The sequence below is a fragment of the Diabrotica virgifera genome, chromosome 2, assembly GCF_917563875.1.
Source record: "Diabrotica virgifera virgifera chromosome 2, PGI_DIABVI_V3a".
Lineage (NCBI taxonomy): Eukaryota > Metazoa > Arthropoda > Insecta > Coleoptera > Chrysomelidae > Diabrotica > Diabrotica virgifera.
In genome coordinates this window covers 78,917,472-78,943,938 of record NC_065444.1, presented here as the reverse complement: position 1 = coordinate 78,943,938, position 26,467 = coordinate 78,917,472, and the positions used below count along the sequence as shown (strand labels likewise).

General features: G+C 34.7%; 2 protein-coding genes across 2 annotated transcripts in view; one reads left to right on the top strand and one right to left on the bottom strand.

Annotated features, from left to right (window-relative positions):
• The window catches only part of LOC114331606 (MAP kinase-interacting serine/threonine-protein kinase 1), a 615,902-nt gene extending 599,189 nt beyond the window's left edge, over positions 1 to 16,713 (bottom strand). The window contains exon 1 of the mRNA XM_050643820.1: positions 16,669 to 16,713. Coding sequence (XP_050499777.1) covers positions 16,669 to 16,698 — 30 coding nt within the window. The 5' untranslated portion in view covers positions 16,699 to 16,713. The remainder of the gene's footprint in view (positions 1 to 16,668) is intronic.
• Positions 16,714 to 20,621: 3,908 nt separating this feature from the next.
• Positions 20,622 to 26,467, top strand: part of LOC114331062 (calcium homeostasis endoplasmic reticulum protein) — a 67,802-nt gene continuing 61,956 nt past the window's right edge. Inside the window, exons 1-2 of the mRNA XM_028280538.2 lie at positions 20,622 to 20,784; positions 20,850 to 21,020. Of these exons, the coding sequence (XP_028136339.2) occupies positions 20,760 to 20,784; positions 20,850 to 21,020 (196 nt within the window). The 5' untranslated portion in view covers positions 20,622 to 20,759. The remainder of the gene's footprint in view (positions 20,785 to 20,849; positions 21,021 to 26,467) is intronic.

The following is a 26,467-nucleotide window of genomic DNA, read 5'->3' as shown; positions in this document are numbered from 1 at the left end:
CTACCCCTGTTTCTACTTCCCACAGGTTGTGACATAAGGATTCTTCTAGGAGGTTTGTTCTGCTGTGATCTTGCTAGATGTTCTGCCCATCTTAGTCTTCCTATTCTTATAAGAGATACTACGTCTTTACCACCAAATATATGTTTATATCTGTGGTATACCTCGTAGTTGAACTTCCTTCTCCTCCAAACACCATTTTCACAGATGCCACCGAATATTCCTCTCAGGATCCTTCGTTCCAATATAAGCAGGAGGTTTTCATCTGCCTCGGAGATAGTCCATGTCTCCAATCCATATGTTAACACTGGTTGTATAACAATTTTATATATGGTTATTTTTGTTTTTTGACTTAAGTTTCTGCTTCTCATATGTCTACTCAGTCCAAAATAGCATTTGTTTGCTAGGATTATCCTTCGCTTGATTTCTTTCGTCATAACGTTCTTCTTGGTGATCAGGGAGCCTAAGTATGTGAATTTGTCCACCACTTCAAATGTAGAGTTATCAACCGTGAATTTATTGGTGACCGATGTTTCTGGCTCTATTGTTGGGTGTTGATGCCATCATCTTAGTTTTCTCCTCGTTTACTTGCAGGCCCATATTTTTGAGGCATTTGAGAAGGTGGTATACATTTCTTTTAGCTTGCGTATTGTGCGGGCAACTAGGTCCACGTCATCTGCATATGCCAAAATTTGGGATGATTTATTAAAAATATTTCCTCTGTTGTCTATTCGACCATCTCTGACAGCCTTTTCCAGAGCAATGTTGAAAAGGAGACACGGCAGCGCATCTTCCTGTCGCAACCCAACATTCGTTTCAAACGCCTGCGATTGTTCGCCCTGTATTTCAACTTTACGCATTGTAGCCTTAACCAATCTTATCAGTTTATCAGGGATGTGGAATTCATCCATGACTTCATACAATTTATTTCTCAGGACACTATCACAGGCCGATTTAAAATCTACAAAAAGATGGTATGTGTCGATATTGAATTCATTGGTTTTTCCAGTATTTGCCTTAGCACAAAAATCTGGTCTGTTGTTGATCGACCAGGCCTAAAACCACTTTGATATTCTCCAAGAAGCTCCTCTGAATGTGCACTTAGGCGACCATATAAGATACTCGAAAATATTTTGTAAGCTGTATTAAGGAGGGTTATTCCCCTACAGTTTCCACATTCCAATTGATCACCCTTTTTGTGTAGCGGGCAAACGATTCCAATACACCACTCTTCCGGGATTTGTTCCTCGTTCCAGGCTCTCAGTATTATTTTATATCTTTGATTAGTCAGAGTAGCACCTCCACATTTAATAAGTTCCGCTGGTATACCACCACTTTACCTGGAGATTTATTATTTTTTAGGTGTTTTATTGCATCCCGTACTTCTTGAATTGATGGAGGCTCTAATGGTGTATTGTTGCTTGCTACTGGGGGTGGCTGATTTGGATATTCTAGTTCGACAGTAAGTAGTTCTTTATAGTGTTCCACCCACCTTTTCAATATTTCTTCTTTTGTATTGAGTATGTGCCCCTCCTTATCCTTACATAGTCTTAGCCTTGGTTTGAATTCCTTTATCATGATGTCATCTGCATACCTGATGTTGTTTAGCCGGTACCCGTTTAGTAGAATACCTTTTTCAGTTTCGTGCAAAGCTTCGATGAATATTCTATCAGAGTAAAGATTGAAAATTAGGGGGGACAAAATGTAACCTTGCCTCACTCCACGTATGATTTTCACATATTCGGTGTGTTCACCTTCAACTCTGAGGTTTGCAGTTTTGATTCCAGTTAAGGTTTCTAATTATTTTCAGGTCTTGGTTGTTGTTAATTCCTGCTTTTTTAGTATTCGCATCATCTTGGCATGCTGTACTCGATCAAACGCTTTTTCGTAATCAACCAGACATGAACATGTGTATCGCTTGTTTCACACACTAAGCAATCATATGGAATCTTTCTCCCTTCACCGAACGTGTTAGCGGTGACGGGAGAAAGATTCACTATGATTGCTCGAGCCACTTAACAACCATCGCATAATCAAAATTCTTAGTGTGTGTTTCGAGCGTATACGTCGCAATTGACGTATCTGCATCTCTGGAATAATACTTGTATTAAGAACAAAGCCTCTCTGGTACCAACTGTATTTATGAACCCGAACTGGTTGGGGGAAATGTGACTTTCATTTGGATTCATTTGGTTGTAAATTCTCCCTAAAATGGATTATCTTCAAAAACAATTTTAGGAAATGACTCATCAGGCTTTTTCTTCTTCTTCTTCTTCTTATGCAATCCACTAATGGATCTTCGCGATCACGTTTGACCATTTTCTCTATCCCTTGCAGTATGTATTAGGTCTCCTATGTTTCTTAGTCCTGTCCATACGAAGCCATGACATTTTCTTTCTGCCCACCCCCCTTCTTCCTTCGATCTTTCCTTCAAGTAAGGTTTGCAGATACTGGTATCTTTCTTTTCTAATTAGGTGCCCCAGGTATGCCGTTTTTCTCTGTTTAATTGTGCATAGCAGTTGTCGTTCTGTACCAATTCTTCTCAGGATTTCTTTATTTGTTATTCGTGCGGTCCAGGGAACTTTAAGGATTCGTCGATAAATCCACATCTCAAATGCCTCTAGCTTATTCATTGTGTTTATTTTTAAAGTCCATCCTTCCATGCCATATAGGAACACCGACCATATATAGCATTTCGTGAATCTTAGTCTTAGGCTTAGGTCAAGGTCAGAGTTTGTAAAGACGTTTCTGAATTTCATGAATGCACTTCTGGTCCTTTCTATCCAACATTTCATTTCCATATCCGACATCCAGTCTTCACATAGCCAGGTTCCCAGGTTCATCAGGCTTATCGTACGGTATTCACCTCTTTTTTGGCTCCTGGTTTTTTTAGAAGTGCAATAAACTCAGACTTCAGCCATTCTGTTGGTATTAAAACATGGTATTGTAAAACATTAAGTTTTAGTAAAGTTAAAAATTATAAAAATTTACAGCGAATACACGTGGTAACAAAAAAAAACTTATAATCGCTTCCAAACCGCAAAAAGACTGAAATGAACGGAATTCGCACAAAAGGTGAATGCACTAGACACACATCCATTAATATCGATAAATATTCTTGGCAAAGTTACAGTAAAAGTCCATTACTTTCGGTAACCTCACCGTACTTTTTTCTAGATAAACGAGATTATATTTAAAAAGTAGTTCATAGGTAATTTCGTTAGCGATCGCAAATTGGCACAAAAATCAACTTAGCTCCAACCATTCGCAGAACTTGCCGTGAAATATCGTTTTGTAGAAACATTAGAAGTGAGTAAAAGGATTCATTGCGATTGTATTTGGAGTTAAGAGCTAAATATAGTGCTGATTTTATATTATAATCTAATAATATAAAAGTGTCGAAGCCGTACGAAGACGGTAGTATTTCGTGTTGCAGTATTGCATCAGGCCATTAGGATATTGACAGTAATATCAGTAGCAAAAGAATCGATTCACAATAAGACATAAGCAAGGAAACAACATTAACACACTTAATAAAATAGAAATGACAGAAATCAACAAAACAATTAAGAAAAAGGGTAGGGAAAACAGTGTTCATGAACTCACGAAGTGGAACGTGCTCACTCGACACTGGCGCGCATACGAGTCATATTACCCGTATGCACGCCAATGGGTAATATTAAATCCTTCATTGAATGTCAAAAAATGCGACATAAATACCTCTTAAGACCCACTAAATTTCATTTGCACATAATCGTCAGCACAAATAAATCGTCAGTTTATAAGAAAAATTTCAACACCCCCTATCTCGGAAACGAAGCATTTGCGGACATACGTTTATGAAGCAAACTGTCATTATTTTTTCATGCATCAAACAAACTGTCAAACTGACAAACTACTTAATTTGTTTGCGTTACATAATTAATAAATTTGAATATAATTTTTGTTGTGAATGATCATAGAAAAAATATTGTATACAACTTGCATTTAATTATCATTATGAAGCTCGTACTCTACAAGAAACTCGCCGCATACGGCTCGTTTCTTATCCCTCAAACTCGCTTCATAATGACCATAATTAAATGCTCGTTGCATAATATACTATTTTACTTATCGGTACAGATTTGTTAATGCCCCCTCTACACATCGGCAGACTCGTACGCGGACGACATCCGCGTATGCATCCGCAGATGTGTAGATGGGGTAATTTGGTCGTCTATTGTTTATGTATCACCTAGGCAGATGCGTCTGCAAGGCATCCGTTTGTTGTCGGTTTTTCAAGCACAGATCAAAGGGTTTCAGTGCGAAAGTCCGACGCCTGTCCACACATCTGACGACGCATCAGTTTTCGCAGTGAATTTAGTTTTGTATGTTGTTAATATTTCGCTGAAATGGCTATGAGTTCTGAAGAAACCTTCAAATTCATACTGTTGTATCAGCTGTTTTATGTATAGCCAGCATCCACCAGCTTTTTCTTTTCCATTACTTTAATGATTCTACTCCCATGTACAGGCAAGTAGTACCTAGTTGAGCGTACTAAATATTGCTGCGGCGGCTATGGTCATCAACTTCATTTTTTTAATGCTCGCGTAGATACTGCGTATGCGTATCCCGAGAATTCACACAGACTGAACGACCTAGAGATGTGTACAGTACAGACAGATGTATGGTTAGCTTGTGATGATACATCTGCCGGTGACCTTAAATAAAAAAGACCTTAAATCAAAATATATGCTAGCGTACGACGGAAACATAATATCCAGAACATAAGTAGACAAGCCGTCACTTAATAAGAATAACAACAAAGAAGATGAAACTCTGAAACAATTTACTTTGGCATTTCTATATTATCTACTGTATTTAATGGGAATTACCAATAGTTTTAATTGAAAATACGTTTATTTTGACGTTTCAATTTCCACTTTGGAAAAGATTTCCCATTAAAAATAGCAGAAAATGGTGACATATACATTTTAAAATATCGATGGATACATCAGATCGTCTGATGTACAAAATTCAGTCATTCCTGTATCATCAGAGCATTTCACCACATTTCAATATCCTATGACAAAAACCGTGCCAAAAACAAACTATATATTTAGTGATTACACTGCACAGGGTTTTCCCGAATAATTAAGTCCTGGCAACCGTCCTGCATTAACATGACCAGATGTCCCATTTTGAAAAAAATCCAATAAAACGCTAGACTGAAATGGTTTTCCAAGAAAAATAGTTACCAAGCTTTTGTACGGTAGATTAAGTCCTTGTGATTAGTACGTTAATAGAAATAATTAGATCTTGTAAGTTTTATATTTAAATGTTTATTTATAAAGTGGGGAATATTGTTGAAAATGAACAACTAGACGAGGAAATGAAGCAATAAACATACCAAATTTTTGCAGTTGGATGAATCTCATTGAAACTTTTAGGATTCGATTCGTAAGAGCCTTGGAAAACTTTGTGAGCAAAAATGCATTTTCCAAAATGCACTTCTAAGTGATGATAAATTCGTAATTCGGAAATAATTGAGGAAATTAATTTAAATTTGCTACCCGGGGGGTTTTTGGGCTCACTGAACACGAATAGCATGACGATGGTCATGGCACAGTATAAAGAAGGACAGTAGAACCACTCTCCGAAAAATTGGAAGTAAAATCTTTAGTCGCGCATGGCGACCGGGCAATGTTCGCAGTTGCTTTTGCCCCACTCTCGCATTGCTAGTCGCATAGAAACGTACGGGTTTTAACAGGGAAAACCCGCATCCACCACTGGTGAATTACCAATTGCGTACTGCCGGTATTACTTCTTGAGATCAAAGTGCCAAGATGGAAGTAGTTTTACTGTCCCTCTTTATACTGTGGTCATGGTCACCGAGGCACCTGTTTACTCGATGAATGTTGTGGTCGCTGAATACTAATATCATGTCGGCGACGGTCTCCGATCCGAAGTACCTGCTGCCTATGATGGTCCCCGTTTTCTGGAATTTTATGAAAATGCGACACAAAATCAATGCAAACACGTTACTGTGACTTTTTTCAATATTTATTTTTTTTTTCAATATTCGATAAAGCTTACGAAAATAATGTGGGATAATCGAGGACGATTTACGAATTATTACTACAATTACCAATGAATTATTGTTCAAGATTGCCAAATATCGACTATGGACTAATGGACTGATTTTGTATAATACAGTGCTAGTCAAAAGTCCGTACCCCCCCTCGTATCTTTTGAACGGTTATTCCTATAACAGTGAAATTTGGAGGGAGGAAATAAACGGACGTAAGCTTCTTAACTAGTCATGACAGATGACGTAATAGTGACAGCTGACGTTACAGAGCCACTGTGACCGATAATTTTAAATGGGACCTTATGGCAAGTGATACCTCGTTCGAAAGGTATTGAAAATACCTATTCAGTCATACTAATTTTGTTTGAGTTTAAGCTAATTTTGATGAATAAATGAGATAAATATAAAATTGTAGTTTCGCATTTAATTAATAAAAATTCAAAATTCCGCCTATGATTACTTGTCAAACAGGTTGACGTTGACGTAAAAACTACTAGAGAATTAAAAAACGTCAACTTTTTTGACAAAAAATCCATAGGCGGACATTTGAATTTTTATTAATTAAATTCGAAACTACAATATTATATTTATTTAATTTATTCACCAAAATAAAAATCAACCTAAACCCAAAAAAATTAGTATGACTGAATAGGTATTTTAATTAATTACCTTTCAAACGAGGTATCACTTGCCATAAGGTCCTATTTAAAATTATCGGTCACAGTGGCTCTATAACGTCATCTGTCACTATTACGTCACCTGTCATAACTAGTTAAGAAGCTTACGTCAGTTTATTTACTCCCTCCAAATTTCACTATTATAGGTATAATCGTTCAAAAGATACGAGGGGGGGTACGGACTTTTGACTAGCACTGTACAATTCTTATAAATCTCCAAGAAACAAGGTACCTCTCGAGATGAATCATGGGCACCAGGTACCTACCACTGAGATCATCACCGTCATGATATTCGTGTTCTGCGGCCCCAAAAACTCCCGAGTAACGACTTTGCACTGATTTTGTATCGAATGTCCATAAAACTACACGAGACGAGACCCATCCTAAGCACCCTGTGGCTTGTAGATTAAAGCCGACATCGATATTAGTGTTCAGCGACTCCAAAGAACCCATAGTAACGAGTTAGCATTGATTTTGTATCGAATTTTCATTAAACTTCAGGATACGGGGACCATACTGGGAACCAGATGTCTAGGAAGCCCTGGTTCAGCGAGCCCAAAAACTCCCGAGTAGTAATATCGAACTTATTTTATCAATTATTTCATTTTCCTTGTTCGATAACGCAATTTCGTCTCGAATTTCATAAAACTCTAGAAGACGATGCCCATTGTAACCCTTACAAAGGTTATTGGCTAGCTCAGCCTGGCGTAGGTCCTGTACTGTGCAAAAATAAATCACTTTTCCAAGGATCTAAGGGAGGTTAATCAGTAAAATTCAAAAGTTTTACATATTAACCTCCCTTAGATCCTTGGAAAAGTGATTTATTGTTGCACAGCACAAGACCTACGTCAGGCTGAGCTAGCCAATAACCTTTGTAAGGGTTACACTTGGCGCCCAACGTAGGGTCCGAGTGTCCGAGTGTAACCCTTCCAAAGTTATTGGCTAGCTCAGCCTGGCGTATGTCCTGTGCTGTGCAACAATAAATCACTTTTCCAAGGATCTAAGGGAGGTTAATCAATAAAATTCAAAAGTTTTACATATTCATTTATTGACCCTAGTAAATCAATCAGATACACATTATTGCTATTTAAAATACTGAAGAAAGGAAATTGAAGATTATTAACAAAAAGAAAATTGCCAAGGAAACTAATTTGTTCAGTAGCACTTTGCTAACACCTGACTACAAGAGGGCTACTTATCTTTTGCGTCCGTCGAGGGATCTCCGTTGCCGTCCTCAGGTTTTGAAGGGACTTCGGCTCCACGTAGCCTCTGTTGACTGGAGGTGGAGGTGTTCGGATGCAGGCCCTTATTGTAGTTACATGGGCACCGGTGCATATGGTACTTGATTCATACAGCTTGGGAATTAGTTCTCCCCAGCGACTAAGAAAAAAACAGTGCGTATTACTAGGGGTATAATAGCACATGAGATCCACGTTTGGCAAGGAGACCCAGTTCGCGTATAAGTAGACCGTCCTACTAAAGTCAAACGGTCGCAACTAATACCACTGAACATAATCTCCTTGCCCAACGAAGATACACAAAGGTAAAAATTATAATTAAAAACTGAATACAATGAACGATAGCAATGAACGATAAGGTAAATTATAATTAAGAAAATACTACTCACCCCAAATAAGTTGGGAAAACTTCTTGTTGTAGATAGTATTATTTCATGGGTTTTGCTTCTTTCAAGTTTTATTCGGAAGAGAACAAATTATATGAAGGCACTCATTTTTAAGTGGTTAACATATTGGAGAAAAACTAGTACTGACGAATATTTGATGCTCGCTAATTACAATAGTTCGGGTTTCAGAAAATTATTATTTGAAGTACGTTAAGGGAATAGGACAGGAGCTAGAACAATTGAAGTGCTGAACTTACTTTTTGAATAGCGAATGGGAACTTAATTTGAATGGAAAGACTACATAATGAAATGTTAACTAAAACGAAAAGGCTTGGAACGAAAATTAACTCAAATGTCAAAGAAACAAAATAAAGGGAAAATCTATATATGAGAAGTAAAACGCAAAGGAAGACAATAGGATAAATTATAGAAAGGAGATGGAACATTGTAACGTTACACCATCAGGGTACCAGGTACTTAAGAAACCATCGCTGACATGATCTTAATGTTCAGCGACTCAGAAGCAACCAAGTAACGAGCTTGCACTGACGATTTTGTATCGAATTTTCACAAAACTCCAGTAGACGAAGCACGTCAGTGTCAGTTATATCCGTGATCAGCGACCCCAAAAAACCACCGAATTGATTTTGTATTGAATTTCCATAAAACTCCAGGAGACGAGTCCAGCCTGAGCACCAGGTGCTTCGGAGACCATTGCCGTCATGCTATTCGTGCTCAGCGAGCCCAAAAACTCCCGGGTAGCAAAACTGATCTCATTTCTGGCAAAATTGAACTTATTTCCGAATTAAAAATTTATCAGTTTTCATTACTTCGAAATGCATTTTGGAAAATGCATTTTCCTTGTTCAATATTGCAATTTTCATTACGTCACCATCATTTTTATTCACAAAGTTTCCTAAGGCTCTTATGAATCGAATGCAGAAATTTGGTAGGTTTTAGGCTTTTTACTCTTTTATTGCCTCGCCTAAACTTACTCAGAAGCGCAAAATTAATTATAGTGCGGCAGATTCGTGAAAATATTATAAGAATTGTGCATTTAATGATAGAAGCATATAATTTGGACCACATATACTACACATAATATAAAGGTTCAAATTTAGATACGAGGCCATCTCAGATTTTACCTTTTACAAAAATGGCGGGCTTTCAAAATGGCGACGATACATATGTGACTAATAGCACGATAACTTTTAAACGAGAAGTCCGACGTCAACCAAATTTGGTATATGGGTTCTTTTTTTGATGTGTAAGATCGAGCTAATGAACCGGAAGAATCGGTTTACCAGAAGTTGTGTTTTTCCTGATTTTTATGTAAAAATATGTTGTTTATTTTTTCAATTCTTTCACCCTGTATATAATAATTTTTCAAAAAGGTAATACCGTTGTTGAACAGAGCGTAAAAATATTTTCTAGGAAATGTTTTGAACTCTTTTAGTTATATTATTAATTATCATCTAATAAATCCATAACGTATCTTCACATGTAAGTACCTCTGTGCTACAGATTCGTGCAAATAATAATATAAGAATTTTTGTGCATTTAATGATTTATTAGAAATGTCACTTATAAATGTTTAAATTGTGAAAATTATGGTAAAAATGGATAAAACCCCTTTAAAAAATCATTATAATTCTCATAGAAAACGAAGTTCGTCAGAAGAATCCCATCAGAAATTGTTTGAAATCCTTTCTTGAATATTATGAGAGATTTTCGGAGGTCCCATAAACAACATTTAACAGTAACTGAATTATGTGAGAAGAGGAGCACAAATTTGAAGTCAGATGATCGAAAAAGACTATATTTTATTCCTTTTTGTTAACCTATAAGATAAAAATGGTAGAAGCATATAATTTGGACCACACATACTACACATACCAAGTTTCAAATTTAGATATGAGGCTATCTCAGATTTTGTCTTTTACAAAAATGGAGGGCATTTAAAAAGAATCTGCCGCTCATAGGTACATGTGAACATACGTTATGCATTTATTAGATGGTAGTTAACATAACTAAAAAGTTCAAAATATTTCCTAAAAAATATTTTTACACTCTTTTCAATAGTGGTATTACCTTTTTGAAAAATTAATACTTACAGGGTGAAAGAATTGAAAAAGAAACAAAACATTTTTACATAAAAAAAAACAGTAAAACACAACTTCTGGTAAACCGATTCTTCGGGTTCAAGACCTCGATCTTATTTATCAAAAAAAGAACCTTGATGCCAAATTTGGCTGACATCGAACTTTTTGTTTACGTGCTATTGGTCATATGTATATGTATAGTCACCATGTCCGCCATTTTTGTAAAATGAACAAAAACTGATATGGCCTTATATCTAAATTTGAACCTTTCTATGTGCAAATTATAATATGCTTCTCCCATTAAATGCACAACAATTCTTATGATATTTGCACAAATCTGCCTCACATAGGTACACGTGAAGATACGTTATGAATTTATTAATAATTAACATAACTAAAAAGTTTAAAATATTTCCTAAAAAATATTTTTACGCCCTTTTCAATGGCGGTATTAACTTTTTGAAAAATTATTACATACAGGCTGAAAAATTTGAAAAAAAAAGAAACTATGTATATTTTTACATAAAAACCAGGAAAAACACAACTTTTTTAAACCGATTCTTCCCGCTCAAGACTTCGATCTTATACATCAAAAAAGGAACCTATACACCTTTGGTTGAAATCTGACGTCTCGTTCAAAAGTTGTCGTGCTGTTAGTCACATATGTATAGTCGCCATTTTGAATGCCCGCCATTTTTGTAAAAGGCAAAATCTGAGATGGCCTCGTATCTAAATTTGAACCTTTATAGGTGTAGTATATGTGGTCCAAATTATATACTTCTATCATTAAATGCACAGTTATTTCACATATCGGCTGCACTATTATGTACAATTTTCAAACCGTGTAAAGCTATCTGGATTGTCATCATATCGATTGTCTCCAGTTCAAAATTGGAACGTTAATAATTAACTGTGTAAATTAAACGCAAGAAAAGGACTGTGTAGCAAGACGCGATTAATTGTTATGGCTTTGGGAAGTGATGTGTTTTGAGCCATGGTTTTGACATGTTCGCGTTAAAGTTGTGGACTCTGTCAAGGAAACTTGATTGAAGGAAGCAAGCCAGTTTCCTCGAGAAATGTTGTTTACAAAGAAGCTCCTTAAATTGCTAAATAGTTTTGTATTTGTAGTAGGTATCGTCTGGTGCATCTCTCCTTTCTCCTTAACGTGAAGATTGAAGATGTTCTTGAACAAGAAGAAATGCGACTTTATAGTTATAAATTCCTTCAAATGTTTTGTTGAAAACTTATTGAGTTTTATTATTCTGAGGTTGTCAGAACACGTTATGACAACCTAGTTATAGGGTTTCGCCTCTTCTGAGATATGGCTGTCCCTCATTTTTTGTCACGGGTGGTCTGGATAGGGGCTTTGTAAGCGCTTGTTCACATTATAAGAATTTTGATCGTGCGATGGTTAAAATCTACATAGTGGCTTGAGCAATCATATGAAATCTTTCTCCCTTCACCGCTTGAAACGTTCGGAGAAGGGAGAAAGATTCCATATGATTGTGAAACAGCGCTAAACGTTCATTTGTGACGCACTGCACTGGAAGATTGTGGTAGATGCTAGATTATGGGTTTTCAGTTCCCGGTAGATACTTGCTCAAAAGTTGGAATAGTAGGTATTAGTGATGTAACGAATATTCGTATTCGCATTCGCGAATATTCGCATAATTTTATATATTCGCATTCGTATTCGCATTCGAAAAACTTGTGCGAATGTTTTGCGAATATGAATATAAAAAAAATAATGAAATGTTAGGAAATAAGGAGTCTAATGCTCATAACCTTATTGAAAGTATTATTCTACAGTTTGTGGGCGACCGGTTTCGGCGTTTACAATGTGTACGCCATCATCAGGCCCTTAGAAACTGAACAAAGATATCAGTACAAGAAGTATACAGTGTACAATCTGGTGTTAGAATTGTAACAAAATAGCCCCTGTGTCTTACTAGATTTCAAACTCATATGGTCTTCTAAATAAAAGATCATATGAGTTTGAAATCTAGTAAGACACAGACAGGGGCTATTTTGTTCTAAATAGAAGATCATATGAGTTTGAAATCTAGTAAGACACAGGGGCTATTTTGTTAAAATTCGAACACCAGATTGTACACTGTATACTTCTTGTACTGATATCTTTGTTCAGTTTCTAAGGGCCTGATGATGGCGTACAAATTGTAAACGCCGAAACCGGTCGCCCACAAACTGTAGTCAATAAAACTTTCAAAAAGATTATGAGCATTAGACTCCTTATTTCCTAATATTTCACAATGTGCTCATACCAGCAGCTAGTTCATTATTTAAAAAATAATAATTTGAAGATAACATTAGGTTAAAAGAATCAAAATCTATTCACTTTTCATATTTTTTTATTAAGCAAAATGAAAATGAGAATGATTTACACTAAATATCATTTAATTTCTCATTATAAATTTAGAAAACGTTACAAAAATAGAAACAAATTCTAGAAAACGGAACATTCGCATCCGCATTCGCGAATGTCGTTAGCAGATATTCGCATTCGTATTCGCGAATGTTAGGCGGCGTTCATACTCGGGCGCTAGACGATAAGCGACATTTTATCGCCACGATAATAGCTAGGAAGGTTCATAGAGAACAGACGATAAATCGCAGCGACCATGCGATGATGATGGAAGCACATAAAATTATGAGCTCAAGTGAGGAAGACGTGCAATGTGATAGCAAAAGAATAAAAAAATGAAATCTACCGAAATTTGACGATTTCTACTGAAAAATAGGAACAGTCTCCCGAAATTTTGTCCAAGACCTGTGGCAACACTGCTCAAATATTATATTTCCAGATTTAGTCATACGGCTCACACTTACTCTAAGGATAAAATACACTACAGGGTGAGGCAGATAACTGGCCTATTAGAAATATCTCGAGAACTAAAAGCAACAGAATCGTGAAAATTGGAATACAGCGGTTTTGAAGGATGATCTATTAAATGAAAATATTTTCATCTCTTTGCAACTTCCGGTTATACCGGAAGTTGCTTATAACTTCGTTTTTTTAAATGGGACACCCTGTATATTTTTACATTTTTGGATTCTCTTCGATGTCTTCTTTCTTAAAATATGAGGATTTGTAATGTTATACAGGGTATTTTAAAAGATAATTACGTTTGTTTATTAATTTCGTAGCAATATTCACACCCTGTAGAATTGTAGTAGTTTGACAACTAAAACTCTACTTACGTTCAAATGATTCTTAATATAGTCTACTATTGTTAAGAATCATTAGTATAGCTAAATTTTTAATTTTAGTATACAGGGTTGGTCGAAACTCGGAATGAGTATTTTTTGAGTTTTCTTAAATGGAACATCCTGTATTTTAGTATTGTAATGAAATGATATTTTATGGTACTTTTTTATTTCTTAAGCATTCCCTATACCTAAATGCTTTAATTTGTGCTTAATTGTTAATCGCACCAACAATCTTAACTAAGTAGGTATTTCAATAGCTAAACCATTATTGGTAATTTTAAGGACCAGTCTGGATTAATATGTATTTATTTCTGAAAAATTATTTGGGATTAAGTATTTTCACGGCCAACCTAATAAAATTTTACGTATTTTTGTTGCAATTAATGTTTAGCTTTAATCACCAATAACTCACAAATTAAAGCAGTTAGGTATAGGGAATGCTTAAGAAATAAAAAAGTACTATAAAATATCATTTCACTACAATACAAAAATACAGGGTGTTCCATTTAAGAAAACTCAGAAAATACTCATTCCGAGTTTCGACCAACCCTGTATACTAAAAATAAAAATTTAGCTATACTAATGATTCTTAACAATAGTAGAGTATGTATATTAAAAATCATTTGAACGTTAGTAGAGTTTTAGATGTCAAACTACTACAATTCTACAGGGTGTGAATATTGCTACGAAATTAATAAAAAAAACGTAATTATCTTTTAAAATACTCTGTATAATATTAGAAAACTTTATATTTTAAGAAAGAAGACATCGAAGAGAATCCAAAATGTAAAAATATACAGGGTGTCCCATTTTAAAAAACGAAGTTATAAGTAACTTCCGGTATAACCGGAAGTTGCAAGGAGATGAAAATATTTTCATTTAATAGATCATCCTTCAAAACCCCTTTATTCCAATTTTCATGATTCTGTTGCCTTTAGTTCTCGAGATATTTCTAATAGGCCAGTTATCTGCCTCACCCTATATATAATCCCAGATACCTACGGTATCAAAAGGATTGATAGACAATTCACGGCTATTAATCTCACTGGTCGTTCTTTACCATAAAGATTAACCTTTCTATACCCCATTCCACGAATATACGACCCTCTTGGATTATCGCGACATCGAATATTTTACTGTGCAAAATATGAAGAACGAAAGTAAAATGCAAATTAGATTGTTGTTTATTGGAGTAATTATTAGGGCAAAATACTTTCGTATTTCTTATGTTGCACACTAAAATATTCATAGTCGCCATAATCCAAAACAGTCGTATATTCGTGGAATACACCATACCATCAATGGGTAGGTACGCATGGATTATCCAGTAAAATACAAATTTTTGTATCTTTATTGTATCGCAAATTTGAAACGTGACTTTTCATGAGATACGGTTTATACCCAGTGTAATGTATTTGCATTTTAAAATATCATTTTTGTTATTCTTTAAATTGAGAAAAATATTTCCGTTGTTTATGGTTCCACCGGTACCCAAACAAATGCGCCTGCAGATTATTTTTCAGAGAAGGGTGTTTTATTAGATTTTATGGCTTCTTTCAATTGTTTGGAAGCGGTTGTCGTGTAATTTAGTGTTGTACTGATGGCTTAAAGTTTAGAGTTAACAGAAAAAAATAATAAATAATAAAAAAATACTTATAGACAAAATACAATAGGGATCCATGGACCCGTTGACCACCCTCCCCCCTGTATCCGCGCCTGGACAAGGCATAGTGAGCATAACGCGCGGCAGTCGATCGGTGGTCTATCTATCTCTTTTTACTAAGCGATACCGCTCTTATGACGGAGAAAGCTGGCTAGACCACTCAAAACGAATATTGACCAATGGCGTTCTTGATATCGGCGTTACACCTCGATGCACAGAGCGGCCCATAGCCCTAATCTACAGGTTATTATATCTATGGAGTTTACTCCACTTTTATCAAATTTTGTCACTAATGACATTTATAAAATTTTGAAACTATTGGCATTTCATATTTCATAGGTTAATTAAGTTGCTGATTTATAGAAAAAACAGCAGTTTTTAGAACTCTTTAGCGAGGTATTAGTATAACATAATATTTATGGATTATCGTCAAAGGCCGATATGATCAACCAAAAAAGAAGATGTACCTATTTGGTGATATTTCTAGTGACTTTCTTGGGTGTGAATCATGTCTTTTTAGTTTACTCCTCTTGGTTTAAAAACAAAGCTTAGCTACACAGGACAGCTCAATGACGTCAAAACTCGAATGAGTTCAGCAAAAAATGCGCACTGAAAAATAAAATCGACCAGTCTGAGATTTTTTACCCAAAATGGCTAAATCAAGTGTTTAACGAATTTATTCCAACTTTTATGTGCTCACTGTATACATAAATTAAAAATTAAAGACCCAAAAGAATGCAAAAATGAATGAACCCGGCCCTGTGTTGTTTTCACGACCGGCATATCTTCGTTACTATTAAATAATATTTACATAACCATTTTATAAATAAAGTAACCTTAAAGAGGCATAAAAATACTCGTCTATTACCAGAACCCTCTCCGTAGCCCTGATAAAATTTTGCGAATAAGGACATTTTGGCATTAACCCTGTAACACGTTTTTTGTTTTAATTTGGGTGATTCGGTAGACAGTCAAAATATTATTCCCGTTCAAGGTCACACCTACTGCGACAAAGAATTAAAAGGGTTATTTTTGTATGAAACGCAATTTCGATGTAAACAAGTCTATCTAATAAAACAGCACATAAATATATAGAGTCGTTGATCTATCATATGATTTTCACTTTTACTTTCAATGTTATGTGGGCAACCAGAGATTTGAAGTTAAATAGCGTCGCAACAATAAAGTACCAAACGACTGATAACGAAATTAATTATATACATAAAACATATATTTATCTTATCTACGGACAGCTAATTGACGTTGTACAGATTAGCAATTATTTTAAATAAACATTTAAAACTCACCGACTCAGACAACATTATCACCCCAGCCATCTTGCCACTACTTACTGCGCACACTCGCGATGGGTTTATTTATATTTTGGTTTATTAACTATTTACTCTTTATTTATTGTTACATACATATAATACCTGACGAAAAAGATTACGATCTTATTAATTACGACGTATAATCATTAATCATCATAGTGTAGTTAAATTCGATTTAAAAATAAACTATGGTGCTATACAATAGGCAACCAGTAAATCATAATAGTGCAAAAATGATATTCTACTTCTACTCATTTTTAAAAGTTCATCACGCACGACCAACTAATAATACAAACCCTGTAGAACCAGCCTACTATTATTATAGAAAAAATTATCAACAACATCCAACAAGTAGGTTGGATTGGACCAAATTGGACAAACTATTGTCCAAAGAACTAAAAGACTGCCATAGAAATGGTACAAAACCAGAAACACAGTAGGTATGTAGATACAAATACATATTTTGAACAGTGACAATATGCTGACTAAAGAGAGAAATCAAACGTGTTCAACAAGAATCCATTCGATGAGCTATTAACAGGTGATGAAAGTAACTAAAACAAAACACTAAAAAACGGAATATAAGAGAAAAGGAACACTGCTGAGGAAACTTTTAGCTTAGAAAAAAGTTACTATACATATAATTAATCTATTATAGAATATACGCTGTATTTGCTATATATGCTATATTTGCTGTAATATACATCTAAACTGCAAACGTTGTATCTACTGTAAACTAAAGGCAAAATTACACGGTTCACTTTTGTCATTCAATTTGGATGAAGCAACCAAATTGATCAATGTAAACATAAAAGTGAATCGTTCCATGTCATTGAACATCGTTATTCAATAGCGTTGAAAGAATTGAACATGCTCAATATTTGAGTGGCTTCATATCAAAGACGGACATGTTTCATGCAAGAAAAATTGAGATAAATTGTTTTTTGAAGTTATACTTCTTTACCGGCGATAGAGGGTAACTTTTTATATGGGAAAACCTAGCGACCGGGCGCATGCGCATTATAACTTTGTTCTGATTGGATGTTCAAATGACATGTCAAAAATTATTCATTATGGCGACTGTGGCACAGCTGTAGTTAGATTATTTATGGTTGTTGCGTTTTAAAATTTGTGTGAAAAGAAACAACAAACAAAAGTTAGTTAATAGTTATACTGCCTTTTTAAATAGTATTCATATACCTATATTTTTGGACTTTTGGACTATTTTGGACAAGGAAAACTCATTCTAATTTGGTAAGTAGTTTTTATTAGAATCATATTGTAATTATACATTTGGATTAGGTTGAAATACATACATTTATTTTCTCAAGAATGCGGATTTTAGAGAGAAATCCCAAATTAGGTTCGATTTTTATTTTTAAATTATGATTTTTTGGCGTAGATTTATTTATCTAGTAGGTATGTAATGCTTTGATTTACATACATACTTAATTTGATTACCAACAAAAGTTCTAGCAATCTTCATCTAATATAGTGTTTTCTTACTGTTTTGTTATATTTTTATATTTTCTTCCACAAAATTTAGACTACATAATTTAATTTTCAAAACAATTGTCAAACAGTAAAACGTTCAGTTACCGTATTTTTCCACATGATAAATAATGTCGGATTGGACGAGTGAGTCTACGCTTCGATTACGAGTCAAAGCGGCACGAAATTCAAGGGTTCAATTCCCGATGCAAGTTTTATTTTTTTATTTTTTTATGCATGTTATGATTGTAAGTATATTTGTTATATAATTTTTTTTTTCAGAAAATGCGTATTTAAAATTTTTGCCAACAATTATTATCATTCAGAAATCATTTTTTCTTTGTGGCATTTTTCAATGTGTTTGTGTGCGTTTTATTCTTTTATTTTTTTAAATTTTTGGTATTGTCTAAAAAATCACATACTATGTAGTAGAAGTATAACTTCTTACGTGCGTACAAAGTACACACACATTCTTGTTTCTGTACACAGCTGCTATTATTCATTTTATAAAAATCGCACTTCATTATAGTTGATTTGTTGATTTCGCAGCCATGTGATTGCGCATCCTCATTGGGCTGTTGGGGAGATGTCCGTTTTGAAATAAACCTTCATAGCAAGAGTCCGTTTTTGAAACAAACATTCAACTGTGAGGATAAAATTGATTTTCTTCGACGACATCTTTCGAAGAATATATGGATGCTTCAGAAGTCAAATGGTGTAAAGGCTGTATGACACTATGCATTTTCTTGTATCATTTCTAATATCGTTTCTGATATCGTTTCTTGTATACATTTTCTTGTATCATTTCTTGTACGTACATTTGTGCCCTGTATGACACTATGCAAGTTCTTGTATCGAAAATTGTATGAAATTCGGCACGTGATTGGTCGAAATTTTGTTTGTCACCCTGTGTCACGTTATGGTAGTACTGCATCTACAGCTACAGCTGATTTAAAGGATTTTATAAAGTTTAAAACTTTTAATAACATTTTAATGTTAACCAGAATTTTACGTTGACTGAGGTTGATTATTTGTGTTTTTATTTTGTTTTGATATTTGTGCTAAAATATTTGCATTAGAATTATCTTCAGTTTGATCCAAATTAGGAACTATTGTATTTTCGTCTATTAAAAAATTATGCACTATGAAACCTAAATTTATAGTTTAAACTTTACTAGGAGCTAAATATGGTTATTAGTAGAACAGTAGTCGATACCAAACGGTATATTAAGTATCAATAAAAGATTTATAAATAATACCTACAAAAACACAAAAATAAATTCATCAATACATGTACATGATCCCATTTGTCCCATTTTCATTTCAGCCGCCATTATGAGTAAGTAATTATGACTTATGACATTTTAGATGTTTTACCAGCAGGTTTTACGTTTTTGCTCTTTGCGCAGAAATTGGCGCAGTTATTGTACAAGAATCTGTGTCTGACTCAAATTCTTGTATCTGTGTATGACACTATGCATTTTTTTGACATATCAGAAACGATATTAGAAATGATACAAGAAAATGTATAGTGTCATACAGCCTTAAGTCACATATTCTCCCTAAAAATGACTATATATATAATATATAATAATATTATAATTTCCTTGTTTGTATTTATGAATATATTACCCATATTAAGGCCCCGTCTCACCATCAAATAATTTGAGCAAACTGAAAGTGACAGTTAGTGACGTCACATCCTGAGTGTTCATTATGGATAATAATGAAAAATTTTAATTTTAAATAAAGTACAAACAAGTTAGACAACTCAATACAAAAAATTTGATCAAACTAGACTGATAGTGAGAGCACAGATTTTTAGAATTTCAAAAAAACTGCAATTGTGACGTCACTTTGACGTACTTCCGGAGTTTGCTCAAACTGTTTAATCAAATTATTTGATGGTGAGACGCGGCGTTTGTGATAAATAAACACGGTTTATTTGTTTTTAATAACTACTTATATTTCTGCAACTACTCTCAGCCTCAGAAACATGTATCTTAGTATCTCATTTTAAACACTTATTGAATTACACCGATTAGCTTCTGAGCCATCGATGTCGATGTGTTGAACAGTTCACTTTCCAGCTACCGCGTAAATAGCATTGCTTTCATTTCTGCTCCATTCAACCAAAGTGATTCAATTTGGTTGAACCGTGTAATTTCGCCTTAATACATTCTTATCTTAAGAGTAGGCAACCAATAAAACAATCTATATTATCGACGCTATATTATAGCATAGCACATAAGAAATGCAAGAAGAAAAAGAATATAACAATTTTCAAAATATTTTTTAACTTACGAAGAAATATATTCCTTTAGATTAAATTTTTTTTAAATTCTTTAAGTCTCTAGCACAGAACAAAAGAATAGTTTCTATTCTGTGTTTTTAGCACAGTCGCGTGCGTCTATTTCTGACTGGTGACAGTGACAATGACAATTGAAATGTCAATTTCGTTAGATGATGCTCGTTTTCCCGTTTCCACAACACAAATTAATTTAAAAATAAATGTATTTACTTAACATAAATATGCAGCCGGTGTATATAGTTTGAATTATAAATGGTTTATAAAAATGGACGTACCGCAGCCACCACAAGGTCCGTATGAGTATTATTTCCGCTAAATTGAGCAGTACAAACAATTTTAAGGTTATATTTTTCAGATACAGAACTTCGGAATATTATAGATAAATTAGCCCAATTTGTAGCTAGAAATGGCCACGAGTTTGAGTTAATGACCAAAAATAAACAAAAAGGAAATCCCAAGTTCCAGTTTTTATATGGTGGTGAATATTTCAACTACTATCAGTATAAAGTTTCTGCAGAACAGGAATGTAAGTTTTCTCCATTTTTTTATTACTGTTATCAGCAAGTAGTGTAAATATCTTGTTTATGCATATGCCTTGTCCGTCCCGAACGTTGGCAATTAACATGGCTATTCTAACTTTGATTATGGAAGATCTGAATAGTTCGGCAGATGACAATCCGAACCATTGCTGAAGTTTTGGAGCCACGGATCCCTGGATCCATTCTGCTGTCTATTTTCCCTTGGATAAATAGCTCAATTACCTACTCTATATTTACTGTGCCCCATAATGAGTGCTGAGTAAACCAACTAAATCAGTGGTGCTCAGACTTACACTGAGTGGGATCTACCACGTTAACTGCAAGTGTCCAGCGATCGACCGCCAGTAAAAAAAAAAATTTAAAAATAAAAAACTTTATTGCACGTTTCAGTTTGATAAAAAGTTGTAACTACAGATAGTTATAATTAAAGTCATGTTTTTCATCTTAATTTTATGTGAATGTTGATGCATGGCACTGCATATCCTTCACAAGTTTTTTCATATGATGGTACGTAATTACTGGGGACCAAATGTAAGCATGATGAGAGATGTTCGTCAGCCGATTCATCATCAGGGCTTTTCATTCCGGATGGAATGTTTACCGCTCTTACTAAGAGCTCACTGATTCGCTTATTCCGGTGAATCACTCTGCTTTCCACTTGTGTGATGTCAAAGTTTGTTGTATGACTTGGCTTTCGTTACAATTTTCTTCCATTCATTTTGATATGTGCATAGTTCCCTCCAGTTTCTCACTTCCAGAATTTTGATATCTCTCATGACCTGGTCCTCCCATCTCTCTCTGGGTTTTCCCCTTGGTCTTTCAGTTTCTGGTTTCCATCTGGTGATCTTCTTAACACATTCGTGGACACGCTGTCATTTTATACACGTATTCTTATGGAGTAAATGACTTGATATGCAGTCATGACCGCGAATGTGTTAATCAGTAGGTCGTTTTTCCTTCTCTGTATGTGTCCCAGCCATCTTAGCCTCTTCATCTCATTAATAAATCTAACTATATCGTCTTCCTTTATTATGTCTCTTAGTTCATGGTTCATTCTTCTTCTCATTTCTCCGTTGTCCATTCTTATCGGGACCATAATCCGTCTGAGGATTTTTCTTTCGAATATTCTCAATTTTTCTTCATCTGTTTCCGTGAGGCAACTATGTATATTTTCGGTTTTGTATTTCTGGATAAGTTCTTCTCCTTCATTAGCCTACGATATCTCTAGTATGTTTTGTTGCCTGCTAGTATTCGCTCCGTTACTTCTTCACTTCTCTTATTTTGGCCATTTACTACTACTACTCCCAAATATTTAAATTATTGAATTCTTTCAAAAGTGTATTTTTTTATTTTGATTTATCTCATTGTGTTATCTTCTCTTCTAGAGCAGAGTAGATATTTTGTTTTTCCTTCGTTAATTTCTAGACCTCTTTTCCGTGCTTCCTTTGCCAGGATTGTTACTGCTTCTTTTAATCTTTCCTTGTCTCTTCCCATAAGAACTATATCATCTGCATATGCAACTATTTGTGTTGAGGAGTGGGCAATAGTTCATTTAATTTTGCTGGCCTTGACAGTACCGTACCTTCTACTGGTCAGCCGATTACGATGCTTTAATTTCACTACCTATATTTGGGAAAATGCAGACTCACACAAGTACGTTGATGCAAAGAATGCTGTGAGCTGCAGATAGACTTGCCTCAAAGATGAATATTTGTCAGACGATATAAAAGATCAAAATGTCCTATTGGTCGCTCTGGACTTAAGGTATACATCCGAAATTATTTTCAGTATCTCATTTTGGACGGAAATGATCTCCGTATTGAAAGTAATGGATATTTCAGTGACAAATGTTTCCATGTATTTACAAGAAAATGGATTAGACATGAATGTTACGATATCTGTCAGTCTTTCAAATCTGCTATGAACTGCTTGCAGCTCCGCGATCGACTTCAAAAACTTTGGCGATTGACCCTTTGAGAACCGCTGAACTTAGTATTTCAACTGTTTTTTTTATAGTTAATCCTACCTCTCTCTCTCTCTCTCCCTCCTTACCTATCCGGCATAGTACCTCATCATTGCTCACGGGCTCAGTCCAGGATATACGGTGGTAAGCCCACATTTGGAAGGCCTTTACTTTCTTTATTAATATTGCAGCCATGATCCATGCCTCCATTCCATATAACAAAACCAGAAATACATAACATTTTAGAGGTAGGGTGAGGCTGTTAGAGGTGAAAATTTGCTTTTTCCGTAATACCTGTACAGGGTGTAACAAAAATACAGGTCATAAATTCAATCACATATTCTGGGACCAAAAATAGTTCGATTGAACCTAACTTACCTTAGTACAAATGTGCACATAAAAAAAGTTACATCCCTTTGAAGTTACAAAGTGAAAATCGATTTTTTCCAATATATCGAAAACTATTAGAGATTTTTTATTGAAAATGGACATGTGGCATTCTTATGGCAGTAGCATCTTAAGAAAAAAATTATAGTGAAATTTGGACACCCCATAAAAATTTGTTGGAAACCATCAAGACACGAAAGCTGCAGTACCTGGGGCATGTTATGCGTAATGAGAGATACAACATACTTCAGTTGATTATACAGGGGAAAATCCAGGGCAAGAGAAGTGTAGGAAGGAGACGAATCTCGTGGTTGCGTAACTTGAGGGAATGGTACGGATGCACATCAACCGAACTATTCAGAGCAGATTCAGATTCAGATTCGTTTATTCATGTCAATAACACAAGTGTTTAACACATGTCAAATAAAATTAAGTACACAAAGATTTGGACGCAATACAAATTAAAAAGATGCACAATACGACTAAGAGTATTAATAACATTAAATACTAACATTAAAATCACATTAAATTTGATTACATTAACAATGGACATTGCTTAAAGTCATAAAATCCTAAAACTTAAATGCAAGAAATTCCTCATTACTATAAAAAACATTTTCTAACAAAATGTCTTTAATTGTACTCTTAAATTGATTTAATTGAAGACACTTTAAACTATCTGGAAGTTTGTTGAAAAATTTAATAGCCCAGTATCCTGGCCCAGTTTGACACCTCCTCAATCTCCAGTAGGCTGGCACGAGATGGTGTTTATATCGGGGGTCATGTTGGTGTATGTTCTCATGGGTTTCAAAGTGCGCCCCTCCCCTCTTGATAAACATTAGGTTCTCAAGTACATATAGAGATGGAACAGTGAGAATTCTTAGGGACCTATATGCTTGCCTACAATCATCCCTATACCAAAGACCAGCAAGAACTCTAACTGCCTTACGCTGCCAACCAAAGACTGTCAACATTTCTGCTGAATGACCCCAGACTAAAATGGCATAGGCTAGATGAGACTGAAAAATTGCATGGTACGCTGTTATTAAGACTTTATGTGAAACATTAGATGCCAGATTCCTGAGTACAAACAGATTTTTTGCTAGCTTTTTACTTAGACTGTTGATATGTTCACCCCATTGAAGCTTGGGATCTAATAATACACCCAGAAATCTGACACTGCTCATACCATCATTTACATTCTGTGTGTCTCTGAGAGAAAAAACAACTCTGTTGGTTTTTGCTGCATTGAGCAGTAATCGGTTTACGCAAAACCATTCATTGGTCACTGACTGTGCAGACATAGAACCCTCAAGCGACTCCCCAAGTGTATCAGTTGTAAAAGACACTGTGGTGTCATCGGCGAAGAGTGTGTACTTTGCATTTGTGTTAATGCTCGTAAGGTCATTAATATAAATTAGAAAGAGAATGGGTCCCAGAACAGAGCCCTGGGGAACCCCAATATTAACAACACTCTTTCCCAATAACACCCCAGAGACCCTCACAACCTGTGTTCTGTTTTCTAAGTAAGATTGAACTAGTTTTACACTGTAAGGACAGAAGTTGTATTTTTTGAGTTTTTGCAAGAGCATTCCATGATCTACACAGTCAAATGCCTTGCTCAAGTCACAAAACAGAACAGTATTAAACTGCAACCTATGAAAGGAGTCTACAATATGTGAGACCAAGTCCAGTATGCCAAGTACTGTGGATTTGTCCTTTCTAAAACCGAAATGAGAGTCTGAGAAATAGTTATTATTTTCAAAAAATGTGGTTATTTGTACTGCCATAGCTTTTTCAACAATTTTAGAGATTATTGGAAGCAGCGAAACAGGTCTATAGTTTTCTGGATTCTTAACGTCCCCTTTTTTATAAATTGGTGTAACAATTGCTTTTTTAAGGACTGATGGAAATTTATTTTCTTTAAAGCATAGATTTATTAGTTTAGTGAGTGGGCTTATAATAATATTTTTAATCATTTTAATAAGGTTAACATTAAATCCATATATATCATGGCTATTTTTATTTTAGCTGTTTCTTAAGCTGTTATCTTTAAGCTGTTTATTATATCCCTCGTTTGATTAAAGGTAATTTCAAGAAATGAAAAGGTGTTTGTATGATTGACATAATTAATTTTATTAATAAAGTCAATATTTAATTTTGGAATGTCTTTAACTATATTAGTGGCAATTTGGGAAAAATAATCATTGAACTGGTTTGGCGTGATCTTGTGATCTTCTAATGAAGACCCTGATTTTCCTCGATATTTGTTTATCATGTTCCACATGGTTTTCTGTGGATTTTTTGAATTTAATATTATTTGGTCATTTGACCTCACTTTGGCTTTCTTAATTTCATTTTTATATTGGTTTCTTAATTGTTTAAGTATATGATGGTTATTATCATTTTTATGTTGCCTATAAAATTCTTCTAAAAATTTTAGATGTTCCCGCATTGCCTGTAGGTCATTTGTAAACCATGTGATTTTTTCAGATTGGTCTGATCTTACTCTATATTTTTTTTGTGAAAAAGATTCTAAAAAACAACTTTCAAGAATATTCATAAAGTGACAGAATTTTAATTCAACATCAGTGTTATCTTCATAGATAAAATCCCAGTTTACTTCCGATACTTTGCTGAAAAATATGTTCTTACCTTTTTCAGTTATAGGCCTAATAAGCATAGTTGACTCAGTGAAACCTGTAACCTTTTTTTGAATCTCAAATTTGACAATCTGGCCTTTGTGATCTGAAAAACCAGTCTCAAAAACCTCAGCAGAGTACAGGGGCAATCCAGGATCCATGAAAATGTTATCAAGACACTTATTACCCCTTGTCGATTCATTTATAGTCTTGACTAGGTGAAAACCTTCAAGAACGCCTTGAAGTTTACGGGCACTTGCATTGTCAACAAGAAAGTCCACATTGAAGTCCCCAGCAACAAGGACTTGTTTATTTGGGCTTAATGTGCCTAGAACTCCTTCAAGAGAGTCCAAAAAGATGTCAAACGGGCCAGAGGGCCTGTGGTATACTGCTAAAACTAACAAGTTAAAATCTTTTAGACATATACAACAATATTCTATAC